The sequence below is a fragment of the Lonchura striata genome, chromosome 25 (assembly GCF_046129695.1).
Source record: "Lonchura striata isolate bLonStr1 chromosome 25, bLonStr1.mat, whole genome shotgun sequence".
Lineage (NCBI taxonomy): Eukaryota > Metazoa > Chordata > Aves > Passeriformes > Estrildidae > Lonchura > Lonchura striata.
Genome location: NC_134627.1, coordinates 8,946,518 through 8,961,870, shown reverse-complemented (window position 1 = coordinate 8,961,870; position 15,353 = coordinate 8,946,518). Strand labels below are relative to the sequence as shown.

Below are 15,353 nucleotides of genomic sequence, written 5' to 3'. Positions count from 1 at the left end.
CCAGCTCTTCAAGCCTTGCAACCTAAATATACCAAAGACTGGAGTCTTCATCCCCTGCCCATCACTTGCAGGAATCAGGAGCACGATGACATCTGCAGGGGTTTCCCTCTATCCTTGGCTTGTCCTCACCAAATCCAGACCTTCTCCCATGGTTTTTCTCTTGCTGTCCCACACGCTGTGGTCTGGGAGAGAACAGGGCGTGAGGAAACGGCAGAACTTGTGTCAAAGCAGCGCAACCCTCAGGAGCTGTTGTGGCTTTTACCTCACCCACGTCACGGGAGGCGCTTCCAGAGCAGAGCAGGAGCACCAGGAGCGCTGGGCTGAGCTGCCCCCGAGCTCCCAGCCCTTCCCGGGCTGGATGTGCCTCCGTGCCCCATCCCGGGCTGGGTGTGCCTCCGTGCCCCTTCCCAGGCTGGGTGTGCCTCCTCCGTGCCCCATCCCGGGCTGGGTGTGCCTCCGTGCCCCATCCCGGGCTGGATGTGCCTCCTCCGTGCCCCATCCCGGGCTGGGTGTGCCTCCGTGCCCCATCCCGGGCTGGATGTGCCTCCTCCGTGCCCCATCCCGGGCTGGATGTGCCTCCGTGCAGAGCCTGCATCCCGGGCTGGATGTGCCTCCTCCGTGCCCCATCCCAGGCTGGATGTGCCTCCGTGCCCCATCCCGGGCTGGATGTGCCTCCTCCGTGCCCCATCCCAGGCTGGATGTGCCTCCGTGCCCCTTCCCAGGCTGGATGTGCCTCCTCCGTGCCCCATCCCGGGCTGGGTGTGCCTCCATGCCCCATCCCGGGCTGGGTGTGCCTCCGTGCAGAGCCTGCATCCCGGGCTGGCAGGGAGCAGCAGCGACAGAGAACACGGGGCCAGCTCGGACTGGCGCGTTCGGCACAGGAACAAGCCAAAGCATTACCTGTATGTTTGGAGATGCACTTTTATGAATGTAGTTTATATCGCTCTTTTTTAGCTCTTTTTACATCATGTAAACGGTGATGCCTCATATTTTTTTTTTTAATTTATATCGTAAAAGATCATATTTGGTGATTTTTATATATATCGACTGTTACGGGGTTGGGGGGAGGTGGGGAAATTAATTTGACGCCTTTATGAATTTAAAAAGGAAAAAAAGCAGCTGGTTTTGCAGAGAATTTGCTGATGGTTTATAATGAGTAAAGCCAAGCCAAAATGCCTCTTTGTTTCCTCACAGCCCTCTTGATTATGGAAAAGGAAGATCTGGATTCTTGAGTCCAGTGCTTCGATGAATAACTTGGGGCTGACGTTGATACCGTGGGCTTTTAACAGCCCTGGCAGCAAAAGAGTTTAAAGTGGACAGAAATGTAATTATACCTCAGAATTGAATTATATCTGGCCTCTTTATCCTGGCAGACTGGGAAAAAACTGGGAATAAACTCATTTAGGGAAGAGTGGAGGAGTGCCAGGCTGACAATAAGCTATTGTATCAATTCCAAATGTCATGTTGGATTTCCTGCTGTTCCTCCCAGGGAGGGATATGTAGGGAATATTGAGTATTGGCATCTCTGATGGAAGGTGCTGCAGAAATGGAGAACATTCTGTTTGACAAAGAATTTCTTATCAGAGTCCCAGTGTCCTGAAATGGTTAAAACTAATCAGAAAAATGTCCAAGATTCCCATTGGAGAGGAAGTTGGGGGAATGTGGCTGTCCCTGAGGCAGTTAGGAAACAAAGCAGTGACATTTTGGTCTTGGTGTGACGATTCTGTGCATTCCAGGTTATTTGCTTGTTCTCCAGAAAATCCCATCTTTGCCTGTTCCGTGGCAGTTAGGATGCATCAATTTGTGTGGGATTTTGGGGTGGTTTTTTCGGCCTAATTTGGAACAATATTCCAAAGGACTGGAAGCTGCTCCAAAGAGTTCCCATTGACACCAGTTACCAACATAGACTGACAGGAGGGGAAAGGTAAGTGTGCCAGGAGCAGTTCAACAAGGAAGAAAAGGATTTTGTTATCACCATAAATGATGCAAAGCAGGGAGAAAGGGCTTTAACCTGGATTGTGCAGAAGACCTTGACCCAGTAGTCTCTATTTACCGACCAGGGGCTTGCAGTGCAAAGCCAGGCCAATGTATCATTTTATTTACAATAAAATTATCATTTATATGAAAGCTTGTTTTGGTGTCTGTCTTTCTAAAAAGCAGAAATTTGGAGAAGGAAAGCCTCTGCTGCAGACAAGTGGAAGATACCATGAGCTCCCTTCCCAAAATGGAGCTTCCCAGCTTAAGCGGAGGAATCTGGATGGTCTTGCACTGACTGGAACTGTGATTTGGGGAGAATAAGCTTTGCTGTCCCTGAGTAGGGCAGGAGAATGGGTTACCACATCTCCAAATACTTTCAGGTTTGGTTTTTTTTCAGCTGTGCAGCAGCCTGGGAGCTGAGGGAATGGGGAAGTGAGGCCAGCAAGGGGCAGGAAGCAGAACCGAGGGCTCTGCTTTCATTTGCTGAGCCTCTGAAGAAGGAAGGGGCCCCAGGCCTGCAGCATCACAGCCCCTCGGCAGGGCTGCTCCGGGGTGGCGGGTTTGGGGTAAATCTGCCACCTGCGTGGTGGGGACAGTCAGAGCTCTTGCTGAGGCTGAAGCCCCCTGGGAGCCTTGCCAGGGCGTGTGTGCACGGTTCCCGTGCTGCCCGAGTGTCCCCAGGCCGTGCCTGCCCAGGAGCCCTTTGAAAAGGAGACTTAACTTGTCCAACATCAGGTTCCTGTGGTCACCGAGCCAGTGCTGTCCCCAAAATCATTGTCACTGTGACCATGAGACATCACTGTGGAGCTGCTGCCTGGCTGGGGCTGCACACCCTGAGCCCCACAAGGGCTGTCTGAGCAGGGGGAGCACCTCAGACACCAGGCTCTGTTTGTGCCATCTCTTCCTCCTCTGCACTGTCCATCCCCATCTTTCTCCCTCTCTCATCCTTATCTCCTGTTTCCATGGCTGTGTCTGGCTTCTCCCAGATAGAACGTGCTCGGCCGAGCTGATGGGATCAGTCAGGGATGGAACAGAGGCTCTTGCTGTTGATACCACAGGCTGTTGCTCTATGTGGGGGCCCTGAAAAGCCCAATTCCTGTAGAATTTGAGACATGGGGTTCCTGAGCACAGCTGTACAAAGTGTGCCTGGAGGAAAGGTAAATAATAATTAAAACCAGCCTCATCCACTTTCTCTGGTTTTCCTGCATTTGTGCCTCCAGCCTGGCAGGGCTTGCATTAATTTGTATGAACTGTGCTATCCAAACCAGGGGAGGGGATGTGGGGTGGGTCCAAGGGAGACCTGAGGCCAGCCCAGCACTGATCCCGTCCTGCCCCTGGCAGAGCCCCTGAGGGACAGGGCACAATGGCCACTGGTGGGGAGGGGAGAGTGTGAGGCAGGGCAGAGGGTGGGTCTAGTCCTGGGGGGTCCCCAGGCTGGTGAATGCCTTTTGAGGGCAGTCTGGGCTCCATCTGGAAGCTGGTGGAAGGTTCCAGCTGTGCTGTGCAGCTCACAGGGCAACACTGATGAGGAATTTGAAATCCTGGTTCGGTTCCCAAAAACCTGGGGGCTCCCGGGGGGCTTCTGGTCGGGGGCCTGCATCCTGGTCACCTCTGCCTAGTCCTCATGGTGTGCAGGACCCCTCTGAGCACCTCCCAAAGAAGGGAGGGCTGTCTCTCTCCTTTCCCTCACCCCCTTCCCTCCCAGCCTCACTCACTCCCAGGTACCAGGAGCACTTCCTTGGTCCTGCATGGACACAGGCTCTTTCCACACTGCCTGGGCAGTAAGAGGCAGAGCTGAGCATTAGTCCCACCTCCCCAGGCCCTTGGGAACACAGGACAAGACAGGGAAGGCTGGGAAACCTTGTATTACAAAAATAAAGGTGTGCAGGTGAAGCTGCCGCAGGCTCCAGCGCAGAACGTACCAATGGAAGGCAAATATAAAAAACAGACACTTAAACCGTGGCAGGGCAACATCCTTAAGGCTGAACCATCCCAGCTGAACTGAGCTGATGTAAACCAAGGACCCTCCTTATGCAGAGCCCCAGCAGGGCTGGTGTGGAGCCGGGAGCTCTGCAGTGGCTCACAAGCTGGATGAGCCCCCAGCTCATCCCTTTCCCATGGTGACAGGCCCGAAATGGATCAACAGGGCTGGGGGTCCCATGGGGGCAATTGCTTCTGCTCTGATCTCACTGGGGAGAAGGGCCTGCAGAGAGAGAGGGCTTCAGGTCTGGAGGCTGCACCCTGGTCACCTCTGCCCTGTCCTTAGGGCCTGCAGGACCCCCGAGCACCCTCCCAAGAGGAGCTGCCCCTCTGCCCTGCCCCGGGTCCTGCTCTACATCAGCTCAGTCAGCCCGGCTCAGCTCCTCCGGCTCCGCGGGCTCCGGAGCGGGGCTGGCCCCGCTCACGCTGACTTGGTGCCGCTCTCCACCTCCTTGTGCACCCACAGCTCCTTGTGCTGCTTGCGCCCGAAGCCTTCGTCGTAGTTGCCTTTACTCTTGAAGAGCTGCTGGAAGTGGGGCTTGCAGTAGAATTCCCCGTGGAGCGCGGCGTAGCTGCCCAGGCTGGGGAGGAAGGGCAGGGTTAGCCGGGCAGGGAAAGTGAGGGGCCTGGGGACACGGGGACAGCAGAGGGGCCGCAGGCAGGAGGGACCCTTAGGGACAACAGCTCCCTCCCACCTGCAGAGGCTGTTGGGGGCTGCTGTCAGTAGAGGTGGGGGGGTCCCAGGGGGGCTCAGCCTCGGCTCCGAGTCCTCCAGGAGGCTCTGGCTCAGCTCCGTGTTCCCCCAGGGCTGCTCTCAAGGGGAAGCCTCTGTCCTGCCACACCAGGTTGGATTTAGCTGTGACTTGGGCCCAGGTGTGCAGATAAACCTTTGCTCTGCTGCAATGGGTGGGCTGGGGTCTTTGGCTACTGGCCGAGCGAGGGGCTGTGATTGGGGGGCACTATTTGGGCACTGTTTGGGAGGGTCTTGGCACCTGTCCCACCACGGGCACAGCCCTGCTCACCTGAGCTTGGTGTGGCAGTGCTTGCAGCAGAAGCAGGAGTTGTGGAAGACGAATTTATCCGCCACCAGCCGTTCCATGGGATACACGGTTTTCTGGCAGGCCGTGCACATCTCCTTCACCTGCGCCTTCAGGCTGAAGGACTGGCCAAGGGCAGAGCAAAGGGAGACAGAGGATGAGGAAGGAGTCTGGGACAACCTACATCCCTCCACTGCCCTCTTCCCTGCCCTCCATTCACCAGAGCACTGGGGAGCAGGAAGCAGCCCCACATCCCTCACCCTCCCTGGGACACTCCACTGGTGCTGGGCTGAATTGCAGCTTGGTCCGTGGATTTTTGGCCCTTCCACCCTTGCCAAGAATCAGCAGGGTGAGGCCCTGGCACAGAGCAGCTGTGGCTGCCCCTGGATCCCTGGAAGAGTCCCAGGCCAGGCTGGGAGCAGCCTGGGACAGTGGAAGGTGTCCCTGCCATGGCAGGGATGGGAATGGATGGGCCCTGAGGTCCCTTCCACCCCAGGCCAGGCTGGGACAATTCTGTGGTGTAGAAAAAGCAAAGGTACCTTGGAGCGCTGCACTGTGCTGCCTCCTGAGCTGGTTTTGGCCTCCTAAAAAGGAAAGGAGAAAGCAAAATGAGAGCTTGGCACAAGACCCTGGCAAAAGCCCTCGGTGACCTGCACCTGCAAACCATCACCTGTGGCTCATGCACATCTGCTCCGAGATGCTGCCCTGCCTCTTGGAGCAGGGCAACTAACTCCTCTTGCTGGAGGTGCAGAGGGCTCGGGCAATGCTGCCCCGTGGGCGCTTGCCCGGGGCTCAGGGGGCAGTGGCCCATTCCCCCAGCCATAGCTGGGTGCCCCTCGCCGTCCTGCAGCCTCTTGAGGCAGAGGTTTTGTTTCCAGCTCCTCTGCTCTGTGTCAGCCCCTCAGCTGGGGCTGTGCAGGAAACAAAGGGGTGTGGGGAGGGCACAGGGGCAGCAGGGCACGGGCAGAGCTGTCCCAGCTCAGGGGCAGGTGCTGCTCAGCCCTGCAGAGCCTGGTGAGCAGCCTCTACCTGTGCCCCAGGGTCCAGGGCAGGGTCTCTCTGCACCGTGTCCCATCTGCAGCTGCAGTACTCATCCCTTCCAAATCCACCCTCACCAGTGCACATCCTGCACCCTCCCCAGGGCACCAGCTGGGTCCCTGGCAGCCACCCCAGGAGTTTCACCCTTCTTGCCACTGATGGAAGCGCTCCCTCCTTCCCAAAGTCGGGATCCAAGGGGCAATGGCACTCCAGCAAGGTGACCAGTCGGGGCTGGCTCATCCCCACTCGGGGCACTGTGACCCCAGGCCATCCCCCCAGGATGTCTCCCTGCTGTCCTTGTCCTTCCTCTGGCTGCAGTTTGGCTCTGCCTGCCCAGCACTGCCCCTCTCTGCCACCAGGCTGATCCCCAGCCCCGGCCCCGTTCCTCCTGCCGTGTCCTTCCCCATCGTTTCTCCTTTGTATTTTTGGAAACAGTTTGCGTAAGGGACGCACAGGAAGCTCTCCCCTCGCCGAGCTGCCTCCTCAGAGGTTTCCCAGCTGCTCTCACTGGCTGAGGTCAGGGACGTGATTTTCCTCAGTCCCACGGGGCTGGAGGCAGGAGCCAAAGTCAACAAAGGGACGTGGGCAGCGAGGAGGCTCTGGCCGTGTAAAACCAGTTGCATCCCTTGGCACTGGGAGAGCAACCGCAGGTGCTCTCCCGGGGTTAGGATTTAATATGCTGTTTCCAGGCTCAGCTGACCAGAGCTGAGGAAAGTCTGCCTCTCGGAGCTGATACATCCGTTCCCAAGGCTACGGCAATCCACGGCTGCTGTCGCTTCTCGGCAGCCTCGCTCTCCATATCTGAGAGATCTTCCCTGGGGAAGGGCCGTATCCTGTCCCAGCAGGAGATGTTCTTGAACCTTTATGTTTTTCCATCTCCAATCACTCCAGCCCTAGGCAGCTCGAAAGCTCTCAATTGTGATCAGGGAAAGCCATGGAAACACAAACAAACAGACAAGCAGCTCGAGACGGCGCGGGGCGAGAGCTCTGGATGGAGCAGAGCCTGAGGCTGGCGTCCAGCACGCTCAGCAAACAGCACCTTCTGCTGGAACATTCCTGTCCCCAGTTCTGTTGTCCGAGCAGCTGTGACTGTGCCTTTGATCACCCTAAAATGTCTGTAGAGAACCCTCCCCCGAGAACCCAAACCCAGCCGAAATTCCCACACAAACCCCAGGAGGCCACGTACATGAGCTGGGGCTGGGCTGGCGGCTCCCGTGGCCTGGAACATGGCTCCTTTCCCCTCTCTGTCTGTTTAATCCTGAGCTCCAAGGCTGTGGGTCGATGCTGCTGCAGAAGTGTCGAAGACAGACCTCTTGCAGCACCTGGAAAGGAAATGTCATCAGGAGTGGGGCTGGTTTCATCACCAGGCCAGCAGCTCTGCAGGAGCTGGTGTGGGCCTGAAGCTCCTGCAGGGTCTGAGCAGCCCCCTGGGCTGGGGAGCCCAGAGACTGAGGCACAGGGGCTGGACAGGAGATGCAGGTCTGGAACGCTGTGATGGCAGCTGGAGGGTTTGGGGCTCTGAGCACCTGGAAGGTGCTGTGATGGTCTCTACTCCAAACCCACCCATGGAAGCACCTGCCAGGCAATGACCACGGCACTGGCAGCAAGGCTGACCCCGAGCCAGGGCAGCAAAACCAGCACCCCGTGTTTCACTAATGCAGCCACGAAAGGACTGGTGTTGCTGGAGGAAGGACTCTGGTTTTAGTCTAATTTTAGCCCAGAAAAGTTTCGCTGATCACAGCTCAGCAGAGCAAGTGATGGGGATTTTGTCTTCTCGAGGAGCCCACGTTGCCTTCAGGCTGAGCCCCATGTGAGCTGCTCAGTGCCTGGAGGATGAGGCTGACAGGGCTGAGACCCGCACAGGAAAGAAACACCCGCATTGCAAACCACCTCTTTCGGTAAAAAAGAGCTAAAAAGGCACTGACAGCTCCTCAGGGGGTTTTCCCCACCGAACTTTACCTTCAAAACACCCATGAAAAATGAGCCCTAGTTTGAATACAGAAGACAGAGCGTGGGGTCGAGTGAACATGGCCAAGGGAGGAGCAGAGCAGTGAAAAGGAGGGTGAAGGGGTGGCTCTGCAATGATGGGGATGAGCTGGAAGCTGGAAAACCAGCACGTGCCTCTGCCTTGGGCTGCTTTCCTGTCCTACTGAACCCCCTTGGCCTCATATTGCCACCCCAAAAACCTTCCTGCTGCCCAAGGACTGGGCTAGACACTGAGAAAGGCCCAGGGCAGAGACCTGTCAGGGTGGAGGGCTCGGGGCAGGGGCATCTCCTCAATGCCCACCTCACAGGGACATTTGCAAACATGCCCTGAGTTTTAGGGGGCTCTTTGGCTGCCAAACCCCCAGCAGCTGACAGCAGGTTTGAGTTACATCCAGCAAAGCCCCTGAAGCTGATGGCTGCTTTCAGAGTTAAAAGACCTTTTCCCCAGGTCCTGGGCCCTTGGTGGCTGCTCCTCACGGCCCTGGGGCTGCACAGCCCTGGCTGCAAACATTTCACAGCTCAGCTGAGGCCCAGCCCTGCTCTATCAAAATCATTTCCCGTCTCTCTGCGGTTTGGTTGTTATTTCCTGCTCCCCTCGCAGGCAGCTGCTGCTGAACCCAGCATCTGCGGGGGGCAGAGCACCCCAGAGCCCTCCCTGCCCATTCCCTGGGACCTTCTCTTGGTCCTCTGGGGTCTGCGGGGTCCTGCAGCCCCACAGGGGACACGGAAAACAAAACCCGGTGTCCCCACTGCACACACACAGACCCACACAGACCCACACCCTCCCCCTTTCCACCTTCCCCCCAGCCTTTGCTGCACTTTGTCCTGCCCCAGCTTCCCTCCAGCTCATCTTTCTGCCCAGCCCCAGCCCCCTTCCTGCCCTCGCTGTTCCCACACCCTCCACCAGAAGCTGCTCGGCTGGAAGGAGTCCCTGCACAGGGCAGGGCGCTGGAACCAGATGATCCCTGAGGTCTCTTCAACCCAAACCAGTCAGGGACCATTCTCTGATAGCCCATTTTTATTTCCACCCACTATTTGTTCCTTTGCTCCTCAGGCCCCCAAGGCCCTTTCCCATCAATTCCCCCACTGTCCCAGCCCATGGTGGGATGTTTCTCACCCAGCCCCTCTCTCCTGGCAGCAGCCTCCCCTCAGGAGCTGCTAAACCTCCTTCCTGCTGCAGAAATCTCGAAGGGGAAGGGTGTGCTGAGGCGATAAGGGAACCAGAACAAGCGAGAAAGTGCAGGAGGGATTCCTGGGGGCTCTCGGCCACTGCCCAGGAGCACAGGTTGGGACTGGGCAGCCACCAGCAGCAACGCTGCTCGATCACAGAGCGCTGCCCCAAGAGCCTCCTGCACCCCCTCCCACCTTCCTGCCTGAGCCTGGGGCAGATGGAGGGCGAGGGATCATCAGGGCAGCCCCCGAGCTCAGCCTGCCTCTGCAGGATCAGGTTCCCTGCAGCCAGGAGGGGTGCAGGGAGCCTTTCCCCTTCCCCTCTCCGGAGGGGCCACCAGGGCTGCCCCAGCCCGGTGGGTTTCCGGCAGGGAAGCAGCAGGAGGGCCAGGGGCCCCTCTCTCCAGATGGTTCCCATTAGCAGTCCTGGAAGGGTTTGTTTACTGCAGGGATCACTGCTCCATTGCAGGAGGCTTTCCCAAAAGCCAGGCCCCCTTCCTCCTCCATCTTCATCCTCGGAGGACTGGAGTGTCCCCGGAGCACGGCGAGGCACCTTGGGGTGGATATCCACGAGATCCCGTGCAGGATCAGAGAAACCCACACACAGGCAGGGCTGAGCCTCCAGCTGCATGGCCATCACCCCTCCCAGCTGGGCAGCGTGGGGAAGAGGGGAGCAGGAGCTGGAAGAGCCTGTGTCCCGAGCCTGGGAATCACCCAGCTCCCAAGGCTCAGCTTCTGCAGTCTTGGCTCTCACAGTTCACCCTCACCATGAAACCAAACGTGGTGCACAACCAGCATCAAGCAGGCCAGGCCAGAGCCAGGCACAGCAGTGCCAGAGAAGGGATGATGGAGCGAGCCCAGTGGCCACAGCTCCTGCTTTAAGCATGGAATCCCTTAATTCTGCTTCAGGTCTTGGCTCTTGCATGGCTCTGAGCCAGCCACTTGACCTCGCTGGCACTGGGGACCCAGGGCAGGGCCCTGCTGGCTTGGCACAGGCTGGATTACTTCAGGGAGGAGAATCCAGACATTTCTGGGGACACCCCTACCCTGCTGGTGAGACTCCTGGGGAGTGAGCCCGACCCTGCCTCACCCCACGGCCAGGAGCCACCTTCCACCAGCCTGCTCCACTAATCCCCTTTCCATCCACGTCCTGCCTCTTGAAAAGCTGCCAGCGGGCAGGAAATCTGCAGCCGAAATGCTGAGGGATGCTGACAAGGAATAGCTGTGGGGAGGAACAGGGCTGCCTTTGTCAGGGCAACAATGGGGGACCCACAGGAGTGAGGGGGAGCCCAAGGGAAGCCCCTGCCCACCCACGCCCCTCTGCCACTTTCATCCCTGCCTCCCCTGAGGAGAAGTGCACAGCTCTGGAAGCACCAGGGCCAAGGGACTGGGCTGGTCCCTGCCCTGCCTCTCAGAGAGGGGCCCGCAGGCCAGAAGGATGCTACTGGGATTCCCCTGCTTCCCAGAAGCAGAAACTGAGGCAGTTCATTCTGGGATTGTGGCTACGTTTGAAGGCATCATCAAAAATCATTATCTGAAGGGAGTCTCTGCTCACTCAATTGCCTCTCTTGCTGGGAGCTGATAGAGCAGAGAGGCACAGCAGAAGTCCTGCCACAAGGATGAGAAGAGGCTTTTCCAAGCAGAGACAAATTCTCAGTAGTGCCAGACAAAAATTGCAGGTTGAGAGGTTCAGGCTGGACGTTAGACAGAAGTGCTTCACTGGGAGAAACTCTGGAAGCCCTACAGAAGGGACTAGTGAGGTGCAATATCAACCTGCTGCAAAAAGCACAACAGGCAAACAGAAGCTCATGGCCTCCCTGCCCTCATCAGCTCTTCCCTATTCTCTTCCATAAACCACGCTCCACCTGGAAACATCACCTCCTGGCTCCCTACTCAAATGTACAGCCATTTCCCATTAGACATTAGTTCTTCTCCCATCATATATTTGCCTCTCAGGGGGATTCCTGAAGAGTAACCACGTTCAAGAGAAGCAGATTCCTTTTAACCTGTTCTCACCTGGTGGGCTTTCTGTTGCCACAGCCACCGTGGGGACCCGATGCAAACAGGTGAGCTGGTCTGGCAGCTCCACACCTGGGAGAGCTCAGACCTTGGAATTCTGACACAAAACTCCAGCACCCCTCTAAACCTCTGGCCTGATGTGTCCTTACACCCCCCCCTTGCAGAAGAATCCAAGTATCTTCCTTCCATTTACTCTCTTTTCTCTGTCCTTTTTCCTGTCTCCACCTAAAATAATCATTTCCTTGGGGCTCTATCATGAGGCTCTGTTGTTTCAGAAGTCATTTATCATAGCCAAGGAAGGCACGGAGCCAGCCTGACATGATCTGTGCTAGAACCACCCAGCATTTCATTCTGCTTCCCAACAGCACGTCCCTGATTACTCTTCCAGAACCTGTTCTAGATCCCAAGCTTTCCTCGTACTCCAATTAATGGACCTGTAATTGCCTGTAATTTCCTCCTTCCTCCAACACAACCTCTCAGAGTCACCTTGGCTGGTTTCCTCTCGTGGAATATCACCTGTTGCTCCCCAGGCTCTGGGCTGGCATTTCCTGTGCTGGAGTGCCCATCCCTGGAGGGGTTTAAGGCCCTGGGGAGGTGGCATTTGGGGACACGGTTTACCAGTGGCCTTGGCAGTGCTGTGGGAATGGTTGGACATTATCATCTTGGAGAACTTTCCCAACACAAAGGATTCTCTGATTCCATGGGGTGAGCCCATCTCTTGGGCCCCGAGAGACCCCACAAAAATCTTTCAGTGTTTCATCACCTGCAGATGCAGCAAGAGCAGGAGTGGGTCCAGCTCCAGGCACTCCAAAACACAGCACAGCCCCTTTCCATGGTCCCTGCCTCCACACAAGCCCTACAAAAGCTGCTCTTTGCTGTCCAAATGCAGATTGTATAAGAAGAAAACACAACCAAAATCATATTGGTAGTTAAATCTGTTCAAATATCATTCTTTTTGAGCTGCTCCAGCTATTTTCAGCCTTCATCTCTACCCTTCCTTTTAGGATCCAAGGTGCCATAGAGCCCAGCACAGGATTTGGTTCCCTGAAATCCACAAGATTGCAGTGGAGCAATGAGTGTGCTGGGAAAAGTAATCCCTGGAGAGGCACATCAGAGGATGCTGAGGCATCTTGCCACTGAAAACCCCGAGCTGGACATATGGAGAGGGTTATGGGCACACCACAGGAGTGAGAAATATGTCTAAAGTGTGCTTAACATTGATACTGCAATAATCCTTTTGTCCAGATTTAATGTTTTCCATCCCAGGGCTTTTGCTAAAAGCGAGGTAAGCACTGCAACACCCCCAGATGGCAGATAAAAATGACTTAACTGGGAGGGAGAAGCAGACATGTCCTGGGGGGACATGGCAGCTGCCTGGCAAAACCCTGCAGGAGCTGAGGGTGGGAGAAAAGGAAAAGAAAAACTTCATCACCCTCCAGCACCAGAGGGTAGTTGAAGACTCCCAGGAGTTACCCACTGAAGGAAACCAGAAGAGGAATTCCCCTCCCTAATGAGAAGTCTCCTGGGATTTTTGCTGACCAAACAAAGGTCAGGAACCTGGTTTTAAGCTGTATAAGGATGAAGATGCATCCAACCGCTTTGCAAAGCCCCAAGAGGTTGTTTCTGACATGCCCTCAGCTTGGAACTGGGAATTTGCTTCTTGGAGGACTCCCATTTAAAAAGGACATTAACACTGGGGCTGTTTCAGACTAAGCTTGGTCGATTGCCCTGCAATTATTTTGTGATCTACATTAATAATGCTGCAGATGTGCTACTCCTGGCCTTAAACACACAACAGCTCAGCTGAGGCACCAGATGTCTTCCTTGTGAGAGCCCTCACACGACGTCTTTGGTGGACAAAGCCCAATTTTCAAGGCTGGATTATCAGCTTTTTTCCAAAACTGATACCCACACCATGAAAAAAATCAGCATAAAATTGATCATAAATATGATCTACAAGTATCTTAGCTTGTTTGAAGTGATCCAAAGAGATTAGACAGATCAGGCTGGCTCAAAACACAGTAGTTACAGCACCAGACTGGGAGACCTAGGCTTGATTCCTAAATCCACTGCTAATTTTGGGAGGCAGGGAATAAATAATTTCATTTTTTCTGTTCCCATTTTTCCCCCTCCCCCGATGGAAACAGCTACTCTCCTTTGTGAAGCCCTGGGAGATGCCTGGCTGTTGAGGGTTATGTTAGAGCCCAGGGCATTTGTGTTGTTATCAAATCTCACAGCCATGCAACAGCCTCCCCAGGGAAGTGATGAAAGACCTGTCGCTGGAGAGGTTTAAATGCGGCTGGATGAGGCGGCAGGAGACACAGCACCGGGAGGATGAGGGAGCCGGCATCTAACAGGTTTTTCCTTCCATCTCGGCTCAGTGAAAGGTCTGTCCAGCCGGACTGCGGCACACAACAAAGAGGGAGCTCCAGCCCAAACGGGGACGCGAGCCCCCAAACACGCACCCCGAGCAGACCCAGCCAGCACAGGCCTGCGAGCCCCGCCGGCCACCGGCCCAGGGCTCGCTCGGGGCTCCGGTCCCCGCCCCGGCCGCAGCAGCCCCTGGGGACCCCAGACCTCCTCCCGAGACCGAGCGGCTCCGGTGCTGCGGGCGAGCCCCGGGTGCGGGGCGGCTCCGGGGCAGCGCAGCCGCTCCCCGGGGCTGTCCCGCGCCTCCCTCGCTGCTCTCCATCCCCGCTCTCCATCCCCGCTCTCCATCCCCGCTCTCCATCCCCGCTCTCCATCCCCGCTCTCCATCCCCGCTCTTCTCCATCCCCGCTCCCCGGGGCTGTCCCGCGCCTCCCTCGCTGCTCTCCATCCCCGCTCTCCATCCCTGCTCTCCATCCCTGCTCTCCATCCCTGCTCTCCATCCCTGCTCTCCATCCCCGCTCTCCATCCCCGCTCTTCTCCATCCCCGCTCCCCGGGGCTGTCCCGCGCCTCCCTCGCTGCTCTCCATCCCTGCTCTCCATCCCTGCTCTCCATCCCTGCTCTCCATCCCCGCTCTTCTCCATCCCCGCTCCCCGGGGCTCTCCCGCGCCTCCCTCGCTGCTCTCCATCCCCGCCCGGCAGCTCGGCAGCCCCGGTGTAGGTGCGGGCGAGCCGCTCACGCCGCGCTCGGGGCCGGCATTGTCTCGCAGCCGCCTCCCGCCGCCCCCGACGGAGCTCACCGCCGAGCAGGAGGGTCCGCAGGCAGGCGGGGCCGAGCCGTGCCGAGCCGAGCCGAGCCGAGCCGAGCCGAGCCGAGCCGAGCCGAGCCGCCCGTGTCCCGCCGCAGAGGCCGCGGCCGTGCAGCGGAGCCGCTTCCTGCGCTCCCCGCGCCGGCTCCGAGCCCTTTTATCGCGGGGCCGCGGCAGCGATTGGCTCTCGGCGCCGAGCCGGCTTCCAGCCGCTCGCTCCTTTGTGTGCAGCCAGCCTCTAGCCCCGAGCCTTCCCCGCTCCTTCGGCTCCCGGCTCTCTCTCCCTGCTCGCCCGCAGCCTCCCCGGCCCCCGGGAGCGACCCTTCCGCTTTCTGGCACAGAGTGCAATTAGCCCCCCGGTAATTAGCTCTTCCAGCCTCTCCCAGGAGCTGCGTGTGCAGATTGGCTTCGCTCCAAGCTTTGGACACGGCCTTGGGCTCTCTCCGCTTGGCACTCGCCCACCCTGTGAAGGGTCCTGTGGCATCCCAAGGGATCCATCCCTCCAGCGTCTGCAAAAGCCACATTTCCCACACCTTAACTCACTGCTTGCATGGAAAGGATCTCATCAGGCAGCAGCAGGACAGGAGGATTCCAGTGCTCCCCACTCCTTACCCTCCAGAGGGGCAAAACTGCTCTGTGATAGTTTCATAAATCCAGGGTTTACTCCATGGCCAGCTGATGAGCCGAGCGTGGGAGCGGGGCTGTGCAAGGTGTGTGGTGGATCTGCCGGAGCAGCGTCCCGTGGCCCAAGCAAAAGCCCTGCCTGGACTATAAAGGCAGCTTCCTATCGTGTTTGGAGGGCTGGGATTTCCCCAGGAGGAGGGCAAAACATCAGAAATAAACATAATTATTAATAGTTAAAAGCTGGAGGTGGTTTCACGCCAGCTGAAATGGCCATGGGTCAGGAGGGAGGCAGCAATAACCTGTAGCTCTGAGGACTTTACCTTAAGCTCTCAAAGCCCTCCAATG

The 15,353-nt window shown here is 57.2% G+C and overlaps 1 protein-coding gene across 2 annotated transcripts; it reads right to left on the bottom strand.

Moving 5' to 3' along the window:
- Positions 1-3,826: 3,826 nt before the first annotated feature.
- LIMD2 (LIM domain containing 2) lies at positions 3,827-15,062 on the bottom strand. Of its 2 annotated transcripts, none has more exons than XM_021538480.2 (5): positions 14,997-15,062; positions 7,219-7,354; positions 5,534-5,578; positions 4,980-5,119; positions 3,827-4,538 (listed from the first exon to the last, which is right to left on the bottom strand). In XM_021538480.2, the coding sequence occupies exons 2-5, from the start codon at positions 7,258-7,260 to the stop codon at positions 4,379-4,381; spliced, it is 387 nt and encodes a 128-aa protein (XP_021394155.2). In that variant the 5' UTR covers positions 7,261-7,354; positions 14,997-15,062; the 3' UTR covers positions 3,827-4,378. The 2 variants fall into 2 exon arrangements, with proteins under 2 accessions (XP_021394155.2, XP_021394156.2); XM_021538481.2 differs by lacking the exon at positions 14,997-15,062 and adding an exon at positions 14,376-14,762.
- Positions 15,063-15,353: the final 291 nt, after the last annotated feature.

Bases quoted from the DNA above. Each gene is read 5' to 3' on its own strand.
- LIMD2 (XM_021538480.2), bottom strand. From the start codon at position 7,260: ATGTTCCAGGCCACGGGAGCCGCCAGCCCAGCCCCAGCTCAT. The intron at 5,579-7,218 runs GTACGTGGCCTC...TTTCCTTTTTAG, and splicing joins CCAGCCCAGCCCCAGCTCAT to GAGGCCAAAACCAGCTCAGG. The intron at 5,120-5,533 runs GTACCTTTGCTT...GCCCTTGGCCAG, and splicing joins GCACAGTGCAGCGCTCCAAG to TCCTTCAGCCTGAAGGCGCA.